Genomic DNA, 27,752 nt, shown 5'->3' on the forward strand with positions numbered 1-27,752 from the left:
TAAATAGCTCAAGTGAAAATTTTAAAGTAGGTTTTTAAAGCCAGCGTAGACTAGTGTAATAATACATGTATATTATAAGCCTAAATCACAAGTACTAAGTGGGCCTTCCACAGAGAAAAGCATCTTTCCCAACAACCTAATTGAGATAGATTTACTTCATTTGCTCAAAGTACGATTATTTGGCGTTAGTTATGGTTTCTGGGGGAAAATAATAATCAAAATTTGAAACTTAAATTCTTAACTTGCTTCTAAACAGCAGTGAGCAAATTTCCTTCTCCATCAGGCACTAAGCCACTATGCAGTATGTAGTCAATTTGTATCAAACCCTGGTTCTCTTTCTTAGCATTCGATTCAGTATCTCACTGAGATGCCCCTCCCTGCATATTCCTTAGAGGCATGGATGTTATTACACTAACTGTGGCTGCTGATTGCAACCTCTGCGTCACATAGATCTACCTACCCTTAAAACCCTTAAATAGCTTGTGTTACTCACTCAGTCGCTGGGTTATAGCTACCCTTGATATGTTTCAGCTCTCTGGTTTTCACCATAGACTCAAGCATTTTTCCACCTATCCATTAAGTGGTAGGGATTTGGCAGCCTTGGCAACCCACCACAGTAGCTCAGCTGCTTTGTGTGTGTCCAGCTTTGCACATTACACGGGCCAGTAAGATACATGGTTTTCATGAATTAGCACAGCAGCTGATACAGCCTTCTTCTCAGTTAGCACTCCAACCTCCAAGATGGACTCCGACCTCCCTCACAACAAAGGAGACAGAGACTCCGGGGCTTGACTGGCCATCGAAGCCCTGAGTTCATGCAGGCACTTTGCTTGTCTGCTGCTGCTAAGGAGTAAGAATGAAAAATAAAAGAGTCTTGAACAAAGGCTAGCAAACCAGTCTAGCTTGTCAGGAAAGCATCCTTGCTTGTCTGCTGGCATCATGCAGCTTGACAGCGGAGACAAGGAGGGGACTGATGTGGATGCCGTGCCGTGTGTTGGTGCCAGCTTGGGCTCACAGCTGGACCTGGATTCGGTGACCCCACCTGTGGAAGATGTACTGCAGCCTGCTGCTGTGACTGCCTCCCAGGGCGAAGCATGTTAGCTTCCCTAGTTTGCAGCATGGATGTGCAGGACGTGTGCAAACAAGCTGCATCCAGGTTGAATATTCCCTGGCCTGCAGTAGTAGACCACCAGATCATGTTATGAAGCCAAGAAATTACTCAAGGCTAAGAGGACAGCAATACAGCTACTCCCAGGTTTTCCTGAGCTGTTGGAGGAGGTTTTGGTTTCATGGAAGGACGACCCATTAAGCAGTAAATGTCCGATACAAGGGGTCCCGTCCCTGGACTTTTAGGGCAAGCTTGGCATACTTAACAAGAGATTTTAAGAGATTTTCAACCAGGATATATGTGTGTTTCTGTTCCTAGCGTGGCTCACACAATACTGAGTTCAGGGTCCTCGCTGGGACTGAGTAGTAGTTGTCGAGTGCTGATGGTTGCTTGAGATAAACTTGTATGGCAATACAGTGTCCATATCCCATAGTGAGACAAATGTTATGAAGGAGAGCTGTATATTACTTGGGTAACCCCAGTTCTCAGAGTGGCATGAGTGAGATGACCTGACAACCCCTCTTGCTGGGGCAAAGCAAGAAGACGAACTTACCTTGAGTGGAGCTGTGCTGTAGCGCAAGCTGTTTAAGGGCAGGTGGCTCTACCTGACACAGATGTTGCATCACCAGCCAATCAGTGTTGGTATATTGAGATAAATGCTTCTAAAGAATACACAGGGAGGCACATCCCACAGTGAGACATCTCACTCATATTACACTGAGATCCAGGGTTACTCAAGTAGCTGAGAATTTGTTTACCCCCTCTGTGCCATTCTTTTTGGAAGGTGTGAGCAGAGCAATTGCACTTGAGTGTAGACCAAAACAACCGACCCACAGCAACTTGTGAGAATTGTTTTTGGACTGCTTCCAAGTGAACCCTAGTGTGATATGATTCATCCCTGATTCAACCCAATTGCAGGAAGTGATCCAAATGACTTGGAGCCTTAAAGTTATAGTATGGAACTTTTACATAAATTGAATGTTCATTATGTTCAATACAGTGCCAAACAAGTTATAAACAATGATTAAGCCACCCACCAATAAAAGTCCCTGCCATTGCAGAGCAGGTGTCTGGTGACATTCTTGGTGGTCAGTTGACTTTTAGTGATGTGTTTTACATCAGCCACACATATATTAAACTATTGCCACTTACTTTGTCTGATGATTCTATAACTCTCTCTTTGTTCCCAGCTGTTTTTCATTGCAGTGAAAACTGCAAGTAACGTGTTTTTTTTTTTTCTTTTTTTTTTTTTTTTATTCAAATTTACTGCCACAAGAGGGAGACCATACAGAACTGGAAAGTTCCATATTGCAGATTTAGCAAGCATCCATACCGAGCAACATCCAAACATGCCCAGCAGGAACACCAACACAGTAGGAACACCAAGCAACATTATTGTCAGAATCACCAAATGTAACTGTGACACTGGCTTTGTGTTGTCTGTGCTTAGTTGATTCTGGTGATTTCTTTGTATGCTTTCAAAAGGTTTGTGTACATTTCCTTGACAAGTGAATGAAAGATTTTTGTGAATATTTTTCCAGCTAAGCCAATTTCCACACAGCAAATGTTTTCTAATCTATTGAAGTGAAATTGGACTAAACAGAAAACAAACCAAAAGTACCAATTTTACTCTGATCCAGACCAGGTAGATAGACTTATAGGAACGAAAGCACCCCTAGGTAGAAAAAAATGTAGGCCCCAGAGCGCTCAATTTTCTGATGTAGTGTTGTCGGGCTGTCAGCATCCAAAAATGCCTAACTTTAATACACTGAAAAAAGCTACCCATAAAATCTACTTAGAGAATAGTCAGTTGCTTTCCATTACTGCCATCCTGAGTCTGTCTATACCCAGGTCTCCTCTATTATCTCTCTACTCCCTGGTTCAGACTTTTCTCATCCCCGTCATCCTGAGCTGGCCAGTCCAAAGCCTCCCCACTGTGCCCTGGATGCAGTCAGAGCTCTGCTCTAATCCCATCTTAGCTCAGCGACAGCAGCACGGCTAGATAGACGCAGGAGTGGCCACACAGCAGCGCAAACCCCTAATGCCCAGAGCTCTCTGCCTCTGTAGTTTTCTCCTCCTCTTCTCCCCCCCCCCCCCTCTCTTTCTCTCTCTAGCATGTCTAGGTCTTTCTCTCACATTCTGTCACTCTCCCCACCATTTGCTCTGTCCTTGCCATGCCTTTTCGACTGAGTGCTGCTAGAGGCTTAAGCCTGCTGGGCTGAGGACTTCCAAGCCTCAGCAGCAGTCAACTCTATATGACTGCTGTGGCTCTGCTGTGCCTGCCCTCAGCAGCACCTGCAATAGTGATTTAAAAAAAAAAAAAAAAAAAAAGCCAATCCTCTCAATAAACATTTTGGCTCATGTTACTCTCTCTCACCCTGATTTCCACAAAGTGGTGATGTAACATGGTGTCGGTGTCGGTCGGTGTTTCTCTGCCACATTGGAGAGAGGCTGTGCTTGAAGGAAAAGGATCAGACAGACACGAGACTGATCCAGGCACACATGGAGTTGGGTGTCTCCCAGTGCTATACTGCACAGTGTCCTTGACCCTGCCTTAGCTCTAGCCAGGCTGTTGTAAAACAGTGAATGGGAGAGGTGGCTAGGGTGATGGGGGAAGGGGTCAAATAAAATAAGACATAAGAATGCCATGCATGCATACAAAAAGCGAAGCGAGCAGTAGTGTTTGTGTGGTTATCTATGAGTACGCCTATAGAGGAGTGATGGTGTCCTTGTTAAGCAGAGTAGAACTGGAGTGGAGCCCACTAGAGGATGTGAGGGAAAGCCGATTACGAAGTGTCAGCGAGCACTACTGTCGCTCAGCCAACAGCTTCAACTGAGAGGCCCTGCAACAAAGACCAAAATCCTTCCACCCCACCCTACATACCCACACACAATCCACCCTCCTCCCAGTCCCCACTTGTCACTCCTCCCTAGAGGACACTGCAAACAAACCACTTCTTCTGCATTGAAAAGTGGATGAAAGTGACAGGCTGGAGTTCTCCGCCATTTGCTGACATCTTCTGAAAATGACCTTGGTTTAGTGTTTTCTGTCTTCCACATTATCTCCTTGTGCTACTGCTGTTTAGGGAGTAACTCCTTCATTACCTGATGGCTGAGTTCAAAAAAGAATATATTGCCTGTAAATAGATGGCTATTTTAGCTCCATGTGAGAGATTATTTGTTCTTGTTTTGCAGTGCCACTCTCCTGGCCTTCCTGGTCGAGCTGCTCAAGAGCTCCGTGGCAATGCAGGAGCAGATGCTCGGAGGGAAAGGCTTTCTGGTGATCGGGTACCTGCTTGAGAAGGTACAGTGGAGCCCCCATAACATTAATAATATGAAACATCATGTTTTCTGTATAAATTGCCATTCATCAATTTAGAAGTTGATTAGAAGTTGATCAATTTCATGTCAAATGATGCACTTTGGAGTCTTGTTGACTTTACCTTCCCTCTCATTAAAAAAAACTATCAAAGAAACTTCAACATACTGGAGCTCCATGGTCAAGGAACAAGTAAACTCACGAGTTTATCATTTCTGACCTTGAACAGCGTTTTGAAAAATGACTAGGAGCAATTCTTTGTTTCTCTTTAGAGTTAGATGATAATAGAAAAATTGTGTACTGTTGTGCAGAGTTTACAGAAGTTTTTGATAAACTGAAAAAGTCATTTGGCATTGAAACTTCCTTTGCTTCCACACCATCAGTCCTCACAGTATCTAGCTTGCACCTTCCAAATCCTGTCAACACACTCTGATCTTGCATTGCTGGTAGCAGCGGCCTGTGCCCTGAACATGTATCTTTGAAATGAACAGAGCCAGGGGGAGAAAACTACAAGACTACCTCTCTTCTCTTTCTCCCCTGTTTTCTTTCTCTTTACGCATCAATCTTTATTTACCCATTTTGTGATGCAGATCTAGCAGCTTGCTGGCCTCCCTAGAGTGTTGGCTCTTTTGGAGCATTGAGAAATGACTCCACTTTGTCACTCAGTGACTTGCCTGCCTGCTGGCTGCAGCTGCTGTTAACTAACAGCCAGGCAGAGACGACACCTGAGAGCTGCCGTTTCTTTCTTGCCTCCTTCCCGCTGCCAGGTTTCACACTTCCACATATCGCACCATCTGTTCCTGATCTGTTTATGCCACACCTACCCTTCTCCCTCTCCCTCCGTTTTTCCCTCTCTTCTGCCCTCACTCAGCCCCCACCTGGGCAGGGAACAGGTGCTAGACAAGAATGGTAATGGTACTCATCAAAGTGAAATTCTCTGATGCACTGCAAAGTCAAGCCTCTATAACTTGCCCTGTTTTTCGTATCTTTATATTTACTGATTGACAAAGTGACTCAATAAATCAATTCATTAATCATCCATTTTACAAAAATCAGGTAGAATCAAGACACTTCCAGAAACATCATATAAAAGAGGAATTGTGGGCTGGCAACCGGGAGCTATGACTTATCTTTACAGCAAGTAATAAGAGGATGCAGTACTCTCTGACCCTCACAGGACCATAAACTTCATATAGTGCATGGGGACACTTTGTGACATGCAATCATGTGAACTATATGCTCGATGTAATACAGTCACTATCAGTAACCAGGGTTAAAAACCCTGATTGGTCTGACATGATGAGTATAATTTGACATGAATCTGTGCTTCCTGCAGTCATCACGTGCACACATCACCAGGGCTGTACTGGAGCAGTTCCTATCCTTTGCGAAGTATCTGGATGGTCTGACGCATGGGGCACCACTGCTCAAGCAGCTGTGTGACCACATCCTATTCAATGCTGCCATCTGGATCCACACCCCTGCCAAGGTGAGCTCGGCCAGGTAGCGTTACACGTGAGGAGGCTGGAGCGGATGCTTATTAGGAGCTTTCGAACACTTGAGGCTCCAACAGTGCTCTCATGATGCAAGATTGTTCACAATAGAATGCCTCTTTAAATGCTGCAAAAAATCTCCATCATATTAAGTCATTTAGCCTCACAATCAGTCTTGAAATCTTGTCTTTCTTAAGATAAGTGAAACAAATCTGTCAGTGAGGTGAGATAATTGGTATTGTTTCCAATGCTAATGAACTTATTCCCACAATTTTCTTGAATCAAGAGTAGTTTTCTTGATACTAGTGGTCTGATCTGTCTTATTTGACCTTATTTCAACATATTTATAGGTTTTCCCAGAAAAAAATTACAAGTGAAAAAAAACAACAACAAAAAACGAGTGAAACTGCAGTGGATACTGACAGATTTTTCTCACTCATTTTAAGAAAAACAAAATGTTAAGTCTGAATATGAAACTAAATGGCTTGTTAAGATGGATATCTGCTGAAATTGAAATCACAGTTTAATTCCTGACATTTGACTTGAATTCCAAGGAAACATGGGTGGCAGCTTGCATGTTGTAGAGTGCATATCACACTGGTGACTGCGTTAGTCAAATTCTCCATGGCAGCAGCTGATTACAGTATGTGTGGGTGGTAATGAAAAGAAACAGTGCTCAAATATGATTACTGAAGACAGGCACATTTTCTACCCATACTTTGCTACTACTGCAAACCAATGTTAGTAATGAGCCAAAGGCAGGGTTATGTTGAAGTTGTCAAAATAATTAATGTTTTCAAGTTTAACCCCTCAACAGTTTGAGCATAAAGACCCACAGACGTTGAGTGCCAAGCATTACATATGGCAAAATGAAATCTGTTGATTGGAGTGCAGCATTTACACACACCACTCCGGCTACATATATTCTCACATTTATTAGAAATTTCATGGCTGCAGAGTTGATTGCTTTCTTTCACACTCTTGTCCTAAACCCAAAGAAGTTTTTTAAATGTTCCAGAGTGATTTTTTTCCCCCATTTTATAATGACCCGTGAAAAAAGTGGATGAGGTATATCAAAGGAGCTGAGTTTATGTGGCGAATACATTTGCCTCAGCAATGCTGCCGGTGGGGCTTTGCCATGAATAAATAAAGGGAGGAAATAAATACAGAAGTGTCTGGAGGCTGGCCTGTGACACTCCAAAATGGAGCACAGAAAGAGAGAGGAAAAAAAGAGCGAGAAATGCAGCAGAGGTAATGAAGTGGGTTAGAGCGCTTTTAGCCACATCGGCACAGAGAGCTACGCTGGCTTCTTCCCTCAGGAGATGCCACATAGTCCACATTTCCTCCGTCCTGTTCCTCAAGCAGCACACGACACAGAGAGCAGGCAGAGTCAATGATGGAAGCATGCAGTGTGTATTAATTACATGGGTCAACTGACCTTGTCCTAGCTAGCCATGTCCCGCTAGACAAAACTAATTTCATGAGTGCATTCTACTTTTCGGTTCTCTTGGAAATTACATTACCAACAATGTGGTATTCAGTTATCTCCAGTGTTTAATTTCACTGGCCTCACACCACATCAAATCATGCTCACATCCTAACTGCACTGCTGCCTCCTTTCATCATTACTCACATTTGACTCGTTAATATCTTGTAATTTCTGACAAATGGCAAAAGGTCCTTGGTGTTGTATGTTGGAATGACTGTAGTGGGAATAAGAATTATTGTCAGGACTGTTGCTAATTACAGAGGACACGCTGAACATCATTACTGAACAGAGTGGAGCTGGGACAATTATGAAGTCAAGTAACACAGGGTCAGTGGAAATGTGTCTGCCCTTTTCATGCACCTGCAAATGTGATAGCCTCAGTTGTTATAGTCCAGCTCAGTAGAATATCTTGTTGATTCTGGAAAGTATAAGCATCGGTGCAGTGGATTCTGCTGTCCTAGTATGTACATTACCGGGCTCATTAAAGATACTGATTTTATGATCAGGTCAGTTTTTCAACCTATGCTTTTATGAAGATGTTATGCTATTTGAAGATGTTATGCTATTTGTAGCATACATTCCGTCCTATAGATCAGCTGACTAAATTGCAAGTCAAATTTGTTTCTATAGCACATTTAAAAACACTATAAAAGCACATTCAGTAGCAACAGTTAGAATCAGTATTGAATCAGGACCCTGTGAATCAGAATCGAATCAAATCAAATCAAACTGGGAAATCAGTGCCACTACCAAGCTCTAATAAATATAGCATTATCAAGTTAATAACATGGACATGTGTGTGTGTGCATTCCCATTCCAGGTCCAGCTCTCTCTGTACACATACCTTTCTGCTGAGTTCATCGGCACAGCGACCATCTACACCACGATCCGTCGAGTGGGCACAGTGCTCCAGCTCATGCATACTCTCAAGTACTACTACTGGGCCATCAACCCTGCAGACAGCAGTGGCATCGTGCCAAAGGGCCTTGGTGAGCACATTCAGCATTCTGCATTCTTCTTTCTCTTTAAAAAATGTTCAGCTCAGTTTTGTTATTGTCTTTTTTTTGCTGTGGAATGCCGTGTCTTTGTCTTACTACATTTGATTTTCTTGCTTTGTTTTGTTTTGTTTTTCTGAACTATTTCCGTACTATCTGAACGCTTGTCCAACTAAAGCTCAATCTTTTGGAAAGGAAATCACTGGGATTGAACCAATCACAATCATTGTGCACAGTCACAGACTGCCATAAAAGTGTCTTTCTGAAATGGCAACAGCTCCCCCAAATTTGAAATGAGTCATCTCCACATGGAAGCTCTTGCCTGTCAACTGTTAGGACTGTGGCCATCACTGGAGATGACAGTCAGGCAGACATGCCACATCAATACTGTCATCCCCGGTGGGGGGCTTGGTGTGGGTGTTAGGACTCTGAAACCTGGGCCAGTGATATGACTGGCATCCTCACTCTATGAAGCAACAGCACATCACCAGGCAGGCTGTGCTGGAAGTGAAAGTGTCCTTGAACTGTCGTTTTCTTTTTGTGCTCCATTCTTCTTTTCTGAAGCAATCTGTGTCTTGGTTTAGGGGCTGTTTTGTACGGGCACCAAGGGATCGGTTTGTTCTGTACTAAGTTTTGATGAATTCTGCTTACTGCAACTTAAAGCTTTTACTCTGATTACAATGATGTATCACTTATACCATACAGTATAATCATATACCATTGTTTATTGCTTCCAAACCTTTCCCTTCATCAACATTATTTACTAATACTTCTTATCAAAGAAAGACTATGAATATTGCAAACAATATTTTTTTTTCATAGGACAGGAACAAAGTCAGAACCGGTGCCAGAGCTAAATATAACAAAGATTTTATATAATTTTATACATGTCAGTGCACCCGATCTGTCCAGACTGACTTCAGAAAGGTTGTTGTATGTAATGAGAGAGGTTAACGGTGATAACACTAGCATACGTATCTCTAAGTTAAGTCTTTCCACAGTCCCTCATTTCCCTCATTTTAATCTGTCCCTTATCCCTTCTTACACTGTGCAAGGGAACTTTACATGACTTAATAAGAGATGAAAGCTCAAACCTATCTAGAGCTCATGTTCTAGGACGGTGGGCTATTTTTAGCCTGGACATCACAGGAACTTTTCCCATGGCTTTATTTCTATCTTTTCTAAAGCATTGGGCACTCTAGATACATATGTTTTTTGCAGTTATGACTGTTGAATAATAGATTCTGTTGTATAAATCACATGTTTGGGGAAATGTACTTCTGTTTTATGTAGCAGCATTGTGAAGAACAAGCAGCCATATGATTTGTTCAAAGATGTCAACATGAGCTGTTGGACCTCATGGCAAGATGTTGGTTTGTTGGTTTTGTGTATGTTTCTTTGTCTCTGTGGATCTGTGTGTGCATTGGGGGGATCTGTAATATAGGCTAACAATCGCAATATAATTCTAAGTGAAGTGGGACAAGCAAAGTCACTGTACCAACACAGTCATAGTCACATAAAAACAATAAATGTTCATGCAATAACTGTCAGCATTGGTGGACTGAAATGCATGAAGCTTTTACAGTATGCCGATAGAGCCTTTGGACTAGTGTTACTGTGCTTACATGCAGTTTAGGGACAATAATTGATACTTAGCTAAGGATATAACACCAGCATTTTGAAAACTGTATGAAAGGCTGTGTTCTTATTCTGGATATTTAAATACTGTGTTTAAATACAGTTTTTACATAATGTAACTCTAATCATTGTTAGTAGGGCATTTCGTACAGTTCCTCTAATTTGAAATCAGTATTTTGTTGGGTTGCTTTGTTTTCTACTTGAAGGCTATAGGTCAGTGTTTCAGTGGGACTGGAGTGGTGAAAGGGAGGGTAGGTACGTTGTTGGCATCATTAGGTGGGCCTCCTCCTTCTTTGATGTTTCTCATGGGCTCAGTGGTGATACCTGGCATTCCAATCCAGTAGGCTGGCATGCTGGTACAAATAATATGAAATTGACATTTACTCCTGATGTTCATAAGTTGGTAATAAGTGGCTCTGATGACAAAACTTATCTGCAATCCCTCCATCTCCCAGATGTCACACCACCTGAGTTTCCTCTTTTCCAGGCTCTCTCAGAGAGTCACTTAACCTTGCCTGGCCATCGAGATAGTCGCAGTGTGTCTCTCTGCTTCCTCCTGTCTTCTCACCTCCTAGACTATGAGCCATCTCCTCTGCTCTGATTTTGCTTTTGAGACGGGCCCAAGATCAGCCCTCCATCAACAAAAAAGGAGGTCAAAGAAGGAGGGGGCCCACCCTTAAGTGAAGAACAGACTCAGCTCTCTGAACGGCTTCAGATGGGATGCACCTCCTCCCCTTTGCCATACGGGGGGTCACTGTTCAACAGTATCTTTGGATTCAGTGAAGGTCATGACCAACCTTGTTTTGGTGCATTTGAATTCTTCCACAAGATGCAACTGGTAATCATAATTTGCCATTCCCATACAGTCCAACAGGACGTAAGCAACATGGAAGTCCAAGCCACTGTTTCACATGTGTGCTGATCACTCTCTCCAGCTTTTCCACTTTGTTGATGGAGATTTCATAAACTGTTAAAGGCCACATGAGTCTTGGGAGTTTGCCACACCGGAAGCACCACAGCTCGAGTTTTTATGGCAGCAAAGTCGTAGTAATGTGAGCGACAGAACAGATACAGCGGTTGTTGCAAGGCTCTGATGCCCAGATCTGATGGAATGCTGGGCAACTCACACACACATACACACATACACACACACACACTCAGACTCACACATTACTTCATTAACAATGATTTATTGTGCTACAATCCATATTTGTGAGACAGCTGCCTCTGAAAAGCTCTTTAGTTAAATCTTCTCTAACTGTAGCCTTCTCAAACACGTGTAAATATGTTGTTGATTGTCCTGGAATCCCACAGAGATTTTAATGGGCTGAGAAAATAGTGGAAAATTGCTGGGGAAAACATATCTTGAGATGGATCATTTTCCTGCTGTAGGTAATTTTCAGAGTGTTTTCTGTTTCCATTGATCTGTGCTTGATTTGGCAGGTCAGTTTTTCTCTCTGTCCTTCCACAGTGAGAAATAGCCAAACAAAGAGACAGACAAAGAGAGAGAGAGAGCCAAGCAGATAATGAAGTGTTCAATTATAGGAACACAGAGAGGACTTTTAGAACGGAGCTCCTCCAGCTAGTCACTCTGCCTCTTCCTATTCTTTTTCTCAGGTCCTAATAGAGAGTCCCATCAAATTAAAGCCATGTATCATTGGCTTATACACAGAATTATTGCCAGCACTCACACACAGATGTTTATTGCTCAACTTTTCTCAGTCTTTGACATGTACCTACGAGCTAAGATGTAATTTCTTCCTCCATTTCTCTCTCTCTCTCTCTCTCTCTCTCTGTGTCCCTCTCGCTTTTGCCTTTGTTTCACCAAATAATAAGTAATGAGACCAAAAGCACAGCTGTTTAACCAGTCACCACGACTGGTCAATTCCAGCAAGCTCCTCCTTATTTCATTGCAGGGGGAAGTGACTGAGACAGAAACAGAGAAATGCTTTGAACTGATTTTTGTGTTCACCTTCATTGTGCTGAATTATCCTCATATAAGACAGAAATTCCTGACTGCAGCCAGAGAATGGATTTCCTGAGCATGGGTGCTCCTTTTTGTCTGGCGTCAGATTTACACATTCCAACCTGGAAACTCCACTGGTTTCCTCCGCAGTTAAGTGGCACAATAAAATAGCTGTTGAAACAAAGGGCAGCTTTACCCATTCACTTTTAATGCCTGTTTTCCCAACATGTTTATTTTGGGTCTGTCTCATGGTATGTAAAGAGATTGTGTCTAATTCAAATTTGCCACACTCCAGGCTAGAACAGATCAGGTTGTTAAGTGATGTTAAAAACAGTTTAAATGTGACAAAAAGGCTGGAAACCTATTTTTGTTGCTGTGTTAAAAAAATACTTGTTGATCAAGAAGATGTTGAAAATTTAATCAGCCTTTTGTTATCTAGAATCATTTAGGGAGTGAAAAATGAAATTATTCTCATCAATTTCAGTTTAATGGGCTAGTTTGCACAAGTATACAGGAAGTATGCTATTGTGCATGCCATGGTTTTATTACCAACAATCATAACTTGAAATACGACTCCTGCATTAATCCTGTGGACATAAATCATTTTTCAATAAACTCTTTCTCTCTCTGCCCTTGGGATACAGGAAGTAAAGCAATCTGTGAATGAAAAACAAGAGCTGAGCGTAGCTGCTGAGCATAATTGGTTGTGAATAACTTGGATGCAGTGGCTGTGGTAATGATGCTCTTATCATCCCTTCCATGTCGGGCTCTGTCCCTGCACTGGGTTTTCCTTTCTCAGTCTATTAATCAGTGTCGGCTGCAGCGGCACTTAGCATCCTCCTGCAACATCAGGGAGTCTCAGCATTGATTACATTGATTGGTTTCTAGAGCAGCAGGATGGTCAGGTGTCTGCTAATGTTGTATCTGTCATTATGGCGCTGCCCCCCATTTTAGATGAACATGTGTCCAGTCAAGCAAAGGTTTGGAGTTTATCAGTGCGGAGTAAAAAAGAAAGGCATTGAGCACAATGGCCTGCTCCCCAGAGAGTCCAGTGCTGTTGTATTTGGCTCAGTTACTGGTATCCGATACCTGTGGAAATGCAGCAGAGTTGGTCAGTGTGTGCAGACCTTGCCCTGCAGGATGAAATTAGTGAATGAAAGCATGACACCCCTGCCAGGTTGCACCATTAAAATGGAGTCTTCGTGCTGCATTGAAAGTATTGCTAATCCTGAGGGCACTCTTGTGTGTATTGCAACCATTGGTAATGGGTGGCATATCCTGTGTTTTGTGATGGGCCTGTCTGAATAGCTGTGTGTCATATTGATCTGTCTGTGACTGCAGCCCATTAGTGGGTTTACTCAGTGTGCGTGCAGCACCCTTTTTGTTTAACAACAACAAGGGATCCCCGCATATCGAATAGGATCTGATGGTGTCGGAATAATTCTTCTGTCTACTGGATATACACAGCTGCATATCTGCGAAATGACAGCTAATCAGTGCCCTCTGTCATGTGCCATATTCTGTCATTCGTCTTTATTTGTGCAGCATATGTATACCTGCTGACAGTGTTTGGCCTGTCAGATGAGTTTTGTGACAAGGATGGATTGCTATGTGAAGTTAACTTCAAAGTGCCAAAGTGACCTTGAATTGGCAGAAGCATTCTGGGTAGCTTTAATGAGATACTGGCCAGCGTGATGGGCAGATGTGACCATGGTGATGTTGGGCTGCTGCCTGGGCACTGCACTGTGGCCAGGGCTACCTGCACTGCACACTGACCTTGCATGTGGCTTGAGTGATGAACTGATTTGGACTGAATGCCCTGAATTAGCTTACCTGGACTTGAAATGTGCTTTATAAACAAAATAGACTTTAATTAATATTTGTACAAGTTGTTTTCCTGTGTGTGTTTACTGAGGGATTACTTTATGTGCCGTCATAGTCATGCCAACAAGTCTTGTCTAGACTGTTGGTAAAACAAGGTGAATCATTTAAACAGCACATCAAAGCTTAATCCAATAAATCCAGGTGAAGCTGATGATAGTATGAATGAAGCTGAAGATATTTATTTATTTATTATTTTGTTTTACGCATATTCAAGTTAGAATTCAAAAGCTGTTCATTAGATTTGTTTTTCTTTTTTCTTTTTTGTTTAGTTTAGTTCAATTATAGTTTATAAACCCCGATTTGAGTCAGCGCTTCAGGACTTTTAGCTATACATGTATATACATGAAATAAACACATGCAGTAATATAAGACTATACTTTTTCTTCTAAAATATAAAAAATCACACATACAGACACAATCAAACACAATTGTTTACACATCATTTGTTCTAGAAAAATATAAAAATAATGCATTATTACCAAAACAAGTTGCAGTTCCTTATATATTTTGTTCAATCAACATGCATTAAGTCTTGATGGTGAACTTTTTGATTCAAAGCATTTCATACGAATGGACCTACATCTTTTTTCAAAGCTCAGATGGCAAGTGCTACTTTAGAAAAAGAATAAAATGAGTAAAATTAACGAAAAGCTCCAGGGCAGGGGTCATCAACCACATTTATCCAAGAGTCAGAATTTTTCTAAGCAGACACTGTAGGGGGTAGACTTTGAAGTAACAAAACTGAAATTTATTTAGGCTTATTATTGTTGAATATTTTCATATTTTTACAAAATGAATGTTATGTTTATTAAAGCCTATATCAGTGTGAACAGTCTTGAAAGACTAAAACATATGGGAAATCCATAGTACAATAGTATCGAGATACTTAACCAGAAAATTCTCTCAGTAGAGTGCAGACCCCTACCCTGGCCTCCAATTCCCAAAATGTAGTTGCAGAGTACAGTCATGATTGGCAGGAAATATTAATCAACTTTAGTTTGTTTTGATGCTAATATGCATTATTATGCGTTATTGCATTATTTTGTGTCCTGATTTGTGGAAAACATTGTCCCCATGCTTGCATGAAGATACAGCACAAGCCACTTTCCATTCATAAAAGACTAGAATTCATTTCAGCTTCACCTGTCCTTGACTACTGCTACAACCTAGTCTCATCAATCTGCTGACCAGCAAACACAGCTTTGTGAGTGAAGTAGGCCTTGCTCCTGTATCAGGTTGTGTAAGCTACTTGCAGGTAACTAATAATAAGCTGACAGGTGGATTTATAGCATCTTTAGAACCTGCAGGTCCAATGCACATTTGGGGTCGGTAAATCATTCCTAATAAAATTATTTCCATCTCAGTTGTTTTGGTGTTGCTTCACTATAGGAAAAAAAATGCTACATATCCTAAATACCGGAGCACGTTTTTTCCTCCTCACATTTTCTGAGTTCATTAATATTCTTCTGGGTGGATTTGGCCCGCGGGCCGCCGGTTGACTATCACTGCTCTAGGGTATAGACAAAATCATGGAAGAATGAAAAATATGCAAACAACAGGAAAGCCTCTCATTTGGCTCCAACACTATCTGTTTTTCTCTCTTTCTCTCTCACCACAGATGGACCAAGGCCTACCCAAAAAGAGATAATTTCTCTGCGGGCGTTCATGCTGCTGTTCCTCAAGCAGCTCATCCTGAAGGTATTTCCCACCTGTCTCCATGCCTCATAGCTCCCAACGGTCCTACATTTTGTTGTGCACAAGGAAAACACTGGCATAGTCAACTCTCCCTGTGTTTTCCTTCAAAAAGATCCCTGAAGGAGAAACTGACATGTCTGTTGATCTGCTTCTTAATCATTTTATTGCAGTATTTCTTCCAAAACAAAGGTGTGAGATGTCAGACAATTTGGTGTGTGGTGTCTGTATTTTCCTTGGAAACACGTCATTCATGAACATGGCATCTACACACTAGTTGAGGCTTATACAGGATTTTTTTTTTTTTTTTTTTTTTTTGGTACAGGACAGTTTAAATATCTGTGTTGCTGCCCACATCCCAGCATGCCCTTTCTCTGCAGATAATTATCCTGTCAGGCCCTTCAGGGCAAGGCAGAAATAAGAGGAATTTTAACACCGGACAGAAAATAAGCTTGGAGCCTAGATGTCATCACCCAGATGGGCTTCCTAGGCAAACAGTAATTATCAAGCTATTCAGTCTGTTTTGTTGCAATCAATAACAGGGAATCAATGTTTTCGTCAGAGGTGTTTCAATTGCACATTCCATCTAAACACCACAACAAAAATGGACACACTGGAGGGCAAAACACTAAATGTTCTTCCAGAAATTTCTCATAAAGCGTCACCTTCAAGCTGTACCAAAATGAAAAAAAAGAAAAAAAAAAACTATATAGCTACAAGATACATTTGCAAACCCTGGCTACACTGTCTCTTGGTCAGAATATTTTCAGGCATACATTTGCAATGTAATGACCCTTCAGGCCATTTCCCTTTTGAAGGATATTATTTATCTCTCTCTCTCTCTCTCTCTCTCCCTCTCTACTTTGGTATTCTTTCAGGACCGAGGTGTGAAGGAGGATGAGCTTCAGAGCATCCTGAACTATTTGTTAACAATGCATGAGGTAGGTTTGTCTCTGTTCCACGTGAATTCACATACTGTATTACTCCACATTCTGTCTCTGCGACACACCAGGCCTCAAGGTCACATTTAATCTTTGAGTGAGTCTTTTGAGTTACCGTTGTAATTAGTGTATTTTCATGGCCAGCCACAGTTGCTTCACTGTTGTAAAACATACCTGGGGCCCAGAGGCATGCCTGCTGTTGCAGATGCCTCTGCAGCTTCTGGGTACAAGACAAATACCTCTATTGTTCTGTCCCTGCAGCAGTTGCATTTACAAATTCTGAGCAAAGTACAAAAGAAAAATCCTAATTCTCTCTCTCTTTGTCTCCCTCTAACCCACTACCTCTCTCTCTTCCCTGGTTTTTCCGGCAGGATGAAAATTTGCATGATGTTTTGCAGCTGCTTGTGGCCCTCATGTCTGAGCATCCAGCCTCCATGATCCCTGCTTTCGACCAGAAAAATGGAATACGGTAAGCCCCTCGGGGGAAAACACAATCCTTTTGCTGTTCTGGCACAAAATAAAGAGGTGATTTCACATAAACCTATCTGCCTAATTCTTTTGCTGTTACAGCGTGCCCACATGATACATGCATGAATAATTCATATCTTCAGGAAGAAAAAAGAATCTGCATGGAAAAATAACAATATTAACATATTTATCTCATGATATGACATGGATGATCAAACATAGCCTGTGTGATCCTATGAAAAGTAAATGCACAATCAAGTACCATTACTGCTTGTGAGTTCTGAGGATATTCTTTGTGGAAAGGCTGCTGTTTTCATTAGGACATTCACTTAACGCTAATGTAAATTCACTCAGAAGGAAAGAGGCAGTCAGCTAACCAGTGTCGGGCCTTTTCATCAACAGGGCTAAACTTAATTTTGTCAAGAGAGCGTGCCATTGTCAGCTTTTGCTGTTTGCATCTATTGCAGGGTAATCTACAAGCTCTTGGCCTCTAAAAGTGAAAGCATTCGAGTGCAGTCCCTCAAAGTCCTTGGGTACTTCCTAAAGCATTTGGGCCACAAGTAAGTAACTATGTAACTACCAACCACTCAAACCTGACATGTAGGAAGATTAATGGATCCCCAGATGTTCTGAAAAATAGGTCCTAACACTGTTGTTTATGTTTTCTTGCCATTCAAAACTCCTCCAAGACCATGTAATGGGTAGCAGAGTGACTAAAGTATTACAGGCTGTTATGTTAGTAACCAAAAATTGTAAATCAAGTCTTGTATTCAGAGAGGTGATTCATCTGTTACTTCTTTGAAAATGTGTACAATTAGAGAAGCCAGAACCTCTTGACAGGATGCCAGTCTTGCAAATTAGGATGCAGTTGTTTGTAGAACACCTGAATTCTTGGCCATGTGCCCTATAACCACTACTTCAGATAAGAGAGGGGTGGAAGAGGTCCAAGTCACTGTCCCACAGAATGAAATAAATTGCTAAACTACCTAGCTGGATGTCAGGATAGACTTTATATGGTGTACAGCATAGAGAGAGGAGAGAATGCCGCTGGGTGGAGAGCCTGAAATACAGAATGAACGGATGGATGGGGAGGAAAAGGAGGTGTGTTGTGCAGTAAGTGGTGGGGCATCAGGTGCTGTGGTGGTACTGAGGCCTGCTGAATATGGGGAAAAGGCAGGTGAAAGCCCAGCTGCTCCATGCAAGACTGCCTTGAGCACAAATGAAAGGCCTGCATCCTCAAGGGAGCTATGTGCTTCAAGAAAGCCCCCCTTCACCCTTCACTTTAAGAGCTTTCTTAAATATTAAAACACTACCCTAGTTTAATGTGAGCTCTAGTGTAGCTCATAAAGAATTTAAAAGGGCTCTGCTATGCTTTGTTAAGGTTATTAGTTTTTGATAATTGAATTTGTGACACCACAGCTTATTAATTCCATAATTTTTGATGTTGTTAGTACAATCTGGGCTGATAAGTCAAATAGTCAATAAGATATAATCTATAATTAAAGATTAGTTGTATGAGTTAAAATTTCTACTTTTTCAGGCCAATGTAGAAGAGAATAACTGGAAAACAAACAGATGAAAGTGAGGGCAAGACTTATGACATGAACCTAATATGAACGTCTGATGTTGGTCGTACAAAGCATTTACCTTCGCCCAAACCATAAACATTAACTCAAAGAATATGAGAAGCTGACACAAAAGATATGATATATTAAGCTTTGTATTTGAGTCATGGCCATCAAAGAAACATGGAGTCTATTGTTTTACATGTAAATTTCCTCTCTCCAACGCTATCTCTTTATCTTTCGCTATCTCATTCACAGCAGGGATATTCAGTCTTTCCCGTATCTCACCTATGCATTTTTCATATTTAAAGGGATGTGCCTTCATTTTCACATCTGTCTTTACTGATGATTCAAACTACCTTTATGGAACAAGAAAGTGCTTTTGTCTGGAGTTTGACTAAGCCCCCTGACTAGTAGTGCAGACTTGTATGAACTCCACCTTAGCTGGTCGTGAATCATCACTCTGCCCTTTCCTCACCCATTTGCATATTTATACCTTTTAGAGAGAAACTCCACTCTCCTCCTAAGTGTCCAATTTGCCAGCCTAGGCAAAATACAAAAATTGTCGACTTGTTAGGAAAGTCCCAACGTGCCTTGAGGCAGTGGCAGTGGAGTGGAGGTGCTTTGGCTTAGCATAGTGACAGCAATCCTTATGCTGTTTGCAGAAGTAGTTTGTCACTGTTAAACCCATTCACCTGTGGTAGGCCCTGTTGTATGTTGCAGCCATTCCTAGTGACAGGGAAACTTCGTTATCCTACACACTTTCAACGAAATGTCCTCAATTTATGACAGCAGGCAGTTCCTGACACTTGTCTCCTGAGCCTAGCTCTCCCTGCGGAAGCACAGGAAGGCGAGCTGACGGCACTCACTGATCCTTTCAATGGCTTAGGGAGCTCTAAACAGCCCCTCTTTACCATTATGTTTGTGTGCGTGTGTTTATCCACAGGAGAAAGGTGGAGATCATGCACACACACAGCCTCTTCACTCTCCTGGGTGAGAGGCTCATGCTGCACACCAACACTGTGACGGTGACAACTTACAACACTCTGTATGAGGTAACAAAACATTAGCTGTTCAAATGCCACAGCGGTATCACACTCAGTCTCTTGTGTGATTGGTTCTTGTTCTTCCTCTCGCCTCTCTCTGCACCAGATTCTCACAGAGCAGGTGTGCACACAGGTAGTTCACAAACCGCATCCTGAGCCTGACTCCACAGTCAAGATTCAGAACCCAAGTAAGCTTTTTGATGCGTGACATACAGAGTGTCACATTTTCTAACTTACCGGGTTGTAGTATAGTGATGCTGATATTTCTGTGTTTGTGTGTCTGTGTATGTGTGCGTGCTTGTGATATCAGTGATTCTCAAGGTGGTAGCCACCCTTTTGAAGAACTCTACCCCCAGCACAGAGCTGATGGAAGTTCGGCGGCTCTTCCTCTCTGACATGATCAAACTGTTCAGCAACAGCCGTGAGAACAGACGGTAAGTGGAACTTATCCCGCCTCTTATTCACCCACTGCATCAGTTATCTTCCTGATTAATGTATCAAAGAAAAAATGAGACAGTGCCCCTCCCTTCGTTGTTGTTCCATGTTTAATGGGCTCATTTTGATGCTAAATCATCCTTAGATGCACAACATGCTCTCAAGAGCAGATGTTTCTGTGACAGTTTTTGACAATTGCTCATTCCTGGTTTCACTGTTTCAGTCACTCTTATTCTTTCATTCTCTCTCTCTCTCTCTCTCTCTCTCTCTCTCTCTCCTCTCTCTCCTCTCTCTCTCTCTCTCTCTCTCTCTCTCACACACACACACACACACACACACATTGTGACATATTAAAATTAAATCATAGGTCTTTGGAAACCACTGACCTAAATCAACAGCACAATTAGCCTAAAATGAATAGGCACACAAAAGTCATATTGTTCAATACAGAGTCAAACAATCACCAGGTTTTCACTTTCTACCACCCTGTTATTTACTGTACCAATGCTATTATACCAATAGCATTGCCACAAACATAAAAATATGAGATAAAAACAAAGGAAAAAAAGAAAGAAGAAAAAAAACTGTTTTAAGGTCTTTTAAAATGATTGAAAAAAAATAAAAATAACATTGATGTGTCATTTTGACATTTAAATAAAATGTTGATACACAGCGTGAGACTGGACAGCAGTTTTTGGTTTGATGATATGAGTAAATATCAAAAATAATGTCTTTTTACTCTTTGATTGATGTCGGGTATCGAAACTTAAATTAAAACAGCAGTTTGTGATATTACTTGTATAATTTTGCCACCAACACTGATGATATATGTTATATTTAGTAAATAATTAATAATTAATAAACATGAACAGGTCAAAGCTTTCCTGATGTTATTTTACTGTGTTTTACCTGTTACTAGCTAATGTTTGAACATTTATTTGTGTGTAATGCAGGTGTCTGCTCCAGTGCTCCGTATGGCAGGACTGGATGTTTTCTCTGGGCTACATCAACCCCAAGAACTCTGAGGAGCAGAAGATCACTGAGATGGTCTACAACATCTTCCGTATTCTTCTCTACCATGCCATCAAGTATGAGTGGGGAGGGTGGCGCGTGTGGGTGGACACACTCTCAATAGCCCACTCCAAGGTGAATGTAGTACTCTACCTTACAACAAAGCCCTTTTGGTGCCTTAGTGGGAGAGGAAATACTGACCCCTGCTGTTTAGGGGGAAAACCTAACACACTCCTTCTCTGAAACAGAATTTTCACAATGTTTGTGGCTAACAATGTCATTAATGTTGTCCTTTTCCATAGGTGACATATGAGGCGCATAAAGAGTACCTGGCTAAGATGTATGAAGAGTACCAGCGGCAAGAGGAGGAAAATATCAAGAAGGGAAAGAAGGGCTTGGTCAGCACTATCTCTGGTTTATCTGCCCAGGCCGTGGGCATCAAGGGCGCCATTGAGATTCGAGAAATTGATGATAACTCCCAGACACCTGAGAGTGAGGCGGACTATGAGAGCACTGACTCACGCAATCTGCTGGCCGAAGGGAAGGGGCCTGAGGAGACCCTCGGTGGAACAGAGGCAACAGTGGATGGAGTCAGGGTCGAAGTTCATGACCTTTTGGTGGACATCAAGGCTGAGAAAGTGGAGGCTACCGAGGTAAAGCTGGACGATATGGACTTGTCCTTGGACACTCTCAGAGTGTCTGAGAACGGGGCGCTGGTCGAGGTGGACTCTCTGTTGGATAATGTTTACTGTGCTGCTGTGGAAAAACTCAACAGCAAGGTCAACAATGTGTTGTTACCCAAGGACAGTATGGAGGACAAAAATGCAGGCCCTCTGATTACACTGGATGATGACAAGGACAGTATCCCTAGCAGCAACAACTTCCTGTTTGGCAAGGTGACAGGCAGCATGGAGGACAAGCTCCTGTCTGAGCTGACTCCAGCAGAGCCTCTCGTCCTGCCCAGCCCAGAGCCTCAAGTACACACCAGTGCCAGTGATGACTTGGGTCTTCTAGCCCATATGACGGGCAGCTCTGAACTGGGCTCCTTGCCCAGCATCTTAGAAAAGGACGAGTTTAAACTACGGCCAGCCATGGGGGACATCAGCGCTATGGCTGGGATCGGGGCTGAGGCCTCTTCCAAAGTCGCAGAGGTCACTGAGGGTGCAGCTGTAGCGATGTCTGAAGAAGACCCGCTGGCTGCAAAGACCAGTAGTGCAGCAGATGCTGCCAGCACCACTTCTGACACAGAAAGGTCAGACGATGGCAAGGACAAAGAGATGAAGAAGATTCAGACTACAGCCACCACACAGGTTTGTCTGAACAGTCAGTGTATTTGGTCTATGGTACTATAGGCTTGGAAAATATAAAAAATTTTATATCATGATGTTGTCCTGTTGATGGGGATAATTTATTTTATTTCCTAAAGTCTCTTTGATTAATTGCCCATTAATCAAAATTGTCATGTGTGTAATCAAAAATTTACAATTACTCTGCAGCTATTTAGCTGTTAACTAACTAACTGTATAGTACAGTTTTAACAAATTTTTGGGCTTACTGGACATTTAAAAAGTGCACCCACTGATACAAATATGAAACTTACAACAGCTTTTAGAAAAAAGCTATCAGAAATTTTGCATATGGCCACAAATATAATGGTGTTCAATTTTATTTGATATTGTCTGAACCCTTATTTATGGCTTTTATGGATGAATTTAGAATGACAAAGCCAGCCTATAGCAGAGTTCACCACAGTTGAAATGGCCTTTAGCAAGTGCAATAGTAGATGAATCCTAAGACCAAGCAGATCCAGGGTCAAATGGTGTGAAGAGATGGAGGATGGGGAGGTGAGGTGTAATGAGGGCCATGGCCATGGTCATTTGCCATTGTCAGGATCTGTTGGCCTTTAGTGAACAATTCTACAATAACAGCACCCACAGGGCTCATTCCCTTCGCCAGCATTGACTCTAATGGGGACAAGACGGCCTGGTGCACATCAGGCAACACTCCTCTGAGAGTCAAGAAACTGGGCTGCTGGAATACTTAGTAGAACCAACATTGGGGCAGAAATAGAGAAAGCATTATTCTGTAACAATCACTTGGGATTTGCTCATTCCTCTGCTCCTCTCATATGTGCTGTGCTCTTTCTCAGAGGTCAGGCTCTTTCACCTAGATTAGGTCACTGATGGAGTGCCAGTGGGAGGCAAAGTTTATTTTTAAACCCCTCTCTCTGCTGTTGCGTAACGGCTCATGTTCAATTCATTGGCTCTGCTTTTTAAACACGCTTTTTGCAGTCCTTTGCTGACTCATTCATCTTGATATTTCGGACTTGTATTCAGCATGATGTATTTTGATTTGACCCAGAGGAAGCATTGATCAGAGGACTCGCTTTGAATCTGACAGTTGAAGATGCTCATTTACAGAGCACAGTTCTATTTTCAGTAGTTTTTAAAGCTGCACTATTCATCTTGACAGAGGAGTGCACCATGAATGACAACCACTTGGACTGTGATGGACAGCTTGGTTCTAGATGTGATGTCCAATTTGCTCTGCTGCCGTGCTTTTGTCACTGACTGATTGGCTTCCCCACAGAGTCTACATGGACGCCTCGCCAGTCAGATGGAGAGGGACCTGCGTGTGGACCTTGGCTTTAGGGGGATGCCCATGACAGAGGAACAGCGTCGGCAGTTCAGCCCTGGCCCACGCACCACCATGTTCCGCATCCCAGAGTTCAAATGGTCACCCATGCACCAGAGACTGCTCACTGACCTGCTGTTGGCACTGGAGACTGATGTTCATGTCTGGAGGAGGTGTGTGAAATGTCGTACTTCTGCTTGAGAGAGAAAGAGAAAGAGAGAGATGACAAGCACCATGTTTGTAGTGACACTCAGATTGTCCTTTTGGAGTAGAGCCTAACATATAATTCCACTGAAGTTTTTAGGCCTATACTGTATTGCATTGGGTTTCTTATATACCTTGTATATTTCTTTATTTTCTGCTGAGCACAACTACCTTGTGGTTAATATAATGTGAAATGTGACTGCAGGATCAAATGAATCATAATCCTGTTTTCTGCCCCTCTTCCCCCTGCAGCCACTCCACCAAATCTGTCATGGACTTTGTGAATAGTAATGAGAACATTATTTTCGTCCACAACACCATCCACCTCATCTCACAAATGGTAGACAACATCATTATCGCCTGCGGAGGGATCTTGCCCCTACTCTCAGCGGCCACCTCTCCTTCTGTGAGTGCACTGCATGACTTCTATGTAGGGGAACATTGCCATCTAGTGGTAATTTAGTATCACTGCTCGGTCTATTGTCCCCTGTCGTATACTTTATGGACCTTAGGGAAATAACACTTGTTTGTGTTTATTGATTGGGGCCACCTTTATTTCCTCAGCTTTGTGGTGCTGCACTTAATGCTGATGACATTACTTTGGTCAAATCTATTATGTCTGTAATTAGCTTCCCTATGTTTCATTTATGTCAGTCTTGGATTGTTATCGATCTAATTATCTGATTGAATGTGCAGTCTTGATTTGAACTTGATTTTAATCATCCTCTTTTCTTTGTTTTGTTCTGCATGCCTAGAGTGCCAAGGTTAGTATATATGCTGTAAGTTTTAATTTCTTTCCTTTCCTTTTTTCCACTGAAAGCATTTCGTGCAGTAGTAGATTTGAAAATTTACTCTCTTTCTTACCCGTTGCAAACATCTTAATTGGTGTTTTGCTATTGGAAACTCTCTCTCTTAACAGGAAAAACAGGAAAAAAGGGTTAGCAACCAAAAGGAAGTTGTAAACACTTCTAGAGTGGCCTCAGTCTATAACAGCAAGGGTGGAGATGGGTAGTTAATCGAACTCAGAACAAAATTCTTGCCATCTTCCAGAATGTGCTTTGAGTGTCCCCTCTGTTCCCTAGAGATCAGGCTCTACTCAGCCTCAATTAAACATAATAACCCACCTGTTCTTCAGAGTATGTCTGTCCTAAATTCAGAAACACTTTGTTTAATATGCCGCTGTTTATATATGCTGTTAGATGTTGCATGTTGTTTTGTATATGGAACTATACACTTTTATCAATACTAAGGTTAAACGACACTGATTTCTCCCTGGTTGTTTGTACAAGACGGAGTTGGAAAACATCGAGGCCACACAGGGCATGTCGTCAGAGACTGCCATCACTTTTCTGTCCCGTCTCATGGCCATGGTTGATGTGTTGGTGTTTGCGAGCTCCCTCAACTTCAGCGAAATTGAGGCTGAGAAGAACATGTCCTCAGGTGGCCTCATGCGCCAGTGCCTCAGACTTGGTACGTTCTTGAGTGAGGGTGTCTGCTGATATGGGTGTGTGTTTTTGAATGTGAATGGGGCATGGATGTGGGTATGAGAAATTTAGCTCCATGTGGGGTTTAGGGAACTAAGCCGCATATATTGCCAACTGCATATGAAAATGGATGGATCAGAAAATGCCGTGACAGTACCCTCATTTGACACCTCTAATAAATCCAGTAATCCTTGGAAATCCTGGATTTGATCAGCAAAGCTAATTAATTTTAGAGTCCAGTGCTCAATTATATACTAAATTACTTCTGAGATGGAGACTGCACAAGCTTATGCTGCGATCTCCAGCAGTCAGAAAAGACAGGATTGTCTTGTGGAATTTATAACAAGATGAGAGAATAATTGGTAGTGCAATCAGGTACTTCTTGCAAATGCTAGCCTTTTGTGTTTGTCATTGGTGTGACTCATAGGACACCACAGGGTCTCTGGAACTTGTGTGTGTTTCTGTGTGTGTATGCATCATACACATTTGTTGAATTACATTTGAATTTATGGAACATTATAATTTGGTGCATTTACATTCAGAATTCACTGCAAAATTCATTATAAATGTGTGTCTCTGAGAGTGTGTGTGTGTGTGTGTGTGTGTGAGAGAGAGAGAGAGAGAGAGAGAGAGAGAGAGAGAGAGAGAGAGAGAGAGAGAGAGAGAGCATCCCTGTATTTGCTGGATTGTTGACTCCAAATTGGGCTGTGGGGCATAGGGAATAGCCTTCAGAGTATCCTTGTTGCCAATGCACAATCTCTTCTCATCACTAGCTTCAGTGTGAAATCAGTCTGGCTGCTGATTTTACCCCCACTCTCTGTCCTGGCAGCCTGGAACAAATAGTCATTAGAGATAACTGATTAGTTTAAAAGAGGTCATGCATGTTATCAACATTTAATTTCCATTTAACTCTGAAATGAAAGGGTAATTGTAGTGTGTGTGTGTGTGTGTGTGTGTGTGTTCACACATTTGTATGTGTGTATAGTCTGCTGTGTTGCTGTAAGAAATTGTCTGGAGTGCAGGCAGAGACAGAGGGACAGGGGGGCCAAGTCATCTATACCTAACAGCAAGACTCAGGAAACCCTGCATAGTGCTGTGGCTTCCAGCAAGGTAAGTTCAGTGCATCTCCTCTCACCTGTCCACCGTCCCGTAGCTTTGAATTCTGTCGCCTCACTTGCAATCCTCATCTGCATAGGGCATCTTAGAGCAAGAATAAAACCAGATGTTTTCATAAGTTAGCTCAAGCTTATCATATGACCTGACTAATGATGCTAAATAAAGACTCCTATTCTTAGAAGAGTTTTGTATACACCCTTTTATACTAAATCTGTCTTTCCCAAGGGTTAATTAACCCTTAGGACAAAAAAAAAAAAAAAAAAAAAAAAAAAAAAAAAACAGGATTGAAACTAGCAAGAATTTATCAATGATGAAGCCTGTTTTACTGAGTCCTGTCTGAGTGGTATGTACTGTTGTGCTATCTTTTTGCTTTAGACAGCCATAGAGAATGTCCCCAGTAACCTCTCTCCCATCAAGGACCCTGATCGCCTTCTGCAGGATGTGGACATCAATCGGCTACGTGCCGTGGTGTTCCGTGATGTGGTGAGTGAGAGTGTGCGTGTGTGTGTTTGTGTATGTGTGTGTGTGTTTATGGGCATGTGTGTTGTTTGTCACAAAGGTTTGCCTGCAGGTAGAGAGGATGAAAATAGGATTAGTTTTTTGGCAGACAAACAGGTGTGCAGTGGGAGACACTTCAATCAACAGGCAGAGCACCGAAGGTGCCCTTGTTGACTGAAGTGCAGTTTGTTGAACACGAGCCCACAGCCCCTGAATTTGGAGGGATGAATGGCTGTCACTGCGGGACATGCCAAGGCTGGGTGAAATGGTTCAAATCAATATACTGATAATAACAAGGATTTTCTGTTCAATATTGATATGTATCACAATATGCCTTATGTGTGCAAAGTATTAAATAATTAGGTTTATGCTCATCACACAGAACTGCATAATGTTGTTAAGTTTGATATAAAAAAAATTAGACTTTGTAAATAATTAATATAAATAACATTTTCACATTTGATTCCTTAAAATCTGTATACTCATTGCTGTTTTTTTTTTTTTTTTTTAACAAACAAGGCTATTATCATCAATAGACCCCAGAATCATATAACACAATATCAACATATCTTTATATCATCAGGATGTGATTCCACTGAAAGATGATAAATGACAATATTGAATTATTGCCCAGCTTTAGGCGACACCAAAGCAAATACCATGAATATATGAACGTATATAGGAACTGCTGAATTCTCAAACTCCTTTAAGCTGTGTTTACGGTGAGAGAACCATTTCAAGCAGCAGTAGCAGATTGCTGTGAGCT

The 27,752-nt window shown here is 41.9% G+C and overlaps 2 protein-coding genes across 2 annotated transcripts in view; both read left to right on the plus strand.

Annotated features, from left to right (window-relative positions):
* The window catches only part of LOC115369758 (neurobeachin-like), an 88,156-nt gene extending 82,222 nt beyond the window's left edge, over positions 1-5,934 (plus strand). The window contains exons 11-12 of the mRNA XM_030066424.1: positions 4,304-4,412; positions 5,764-5,934. Coding sequence (XP_029922284.1) covers positions 4,304-4,412; positions 5,764-5,934 — 280 coding nt within the window. The remainder of the gene's footprint in view (positions 1-4,303; positions 4,413-5,763) is intronic.
* Positions 5,805-27,752, plus strand: part of nbeab (neurobeachin b) — a 138,068-nt gene continuing 116,120 nt past the window's right edge. The window contains exons 1-17 of the mRNA XM_030067259.1: positions 5,805-5,916; positions 8,230-8,398; positions 15,511-15,590; positions 16,463-16,525; positions 16,897-16,994; positions 17,461-17,553; positions 19,505-19,613; positions 19,711-19,792; positions 19,915-20,038; positions 20,993-21,185; positions 21,353-22,360; positions 23,640-23,857; positions 24,141-24,294; positions 24,644-24,652; positions 25,178-25,358; positions 26,358-26,482; positions 26,864-26,971. Coding sequence (XP_029923119.1) covers positions 8,326-8,398; positions 15,511-15,590; positions 16,463-16,525; positions 16,897-16,994; positions 17,461-17,553; positions 19,505-19,613; positions 19,711-19,792; positions 19,915-20,038; positions 20,993-21,185; positions 21,353-22,360; positions 23,640-23,857; positions 24,141-24,294; positions 24,644-24,652; positions 25,178-25,358; positions 26,358-26,482; positions 26,864-26,971 — 2,718 coding nt within the window. The 5' untranslated portion in view covers positions 5,805-5,916; positions 8,230-8,325. The remainder of the gene's footprint in view (positions 5,917-8,229; positions 8,399-15,510; positions 15,591-16,462; positions 16,526-16,896; positions 16,995-17,460; positions 17,554-19,504; positions 19,614-19,710; positions 19,793-19,914; positions 20,039-20,992; positions 21,186-21,352; positions 22,361-23,639; positions 23,858-24,140; positions 24,295-24,643; positions 24,653-25,177; positions 25,359-26,357; positions 26,483-26,863; positions 26,972-27,752) is intronic.

Source organism: Myripristis murdjan, chromosome 13 (assembly GCF_902150065.1).
Source record: "Myripristis murdjan chromosome 13, fMyrMur1.1, whole genome shotgun sequence".
Classification (NCBI taxonomy): domain Eukaryota; kingdom Metazoa; phylum Chordata; class Actinopteri; order Holocentriformes; family Holocentridae; genus Myripristis; species Myripristis murdjan.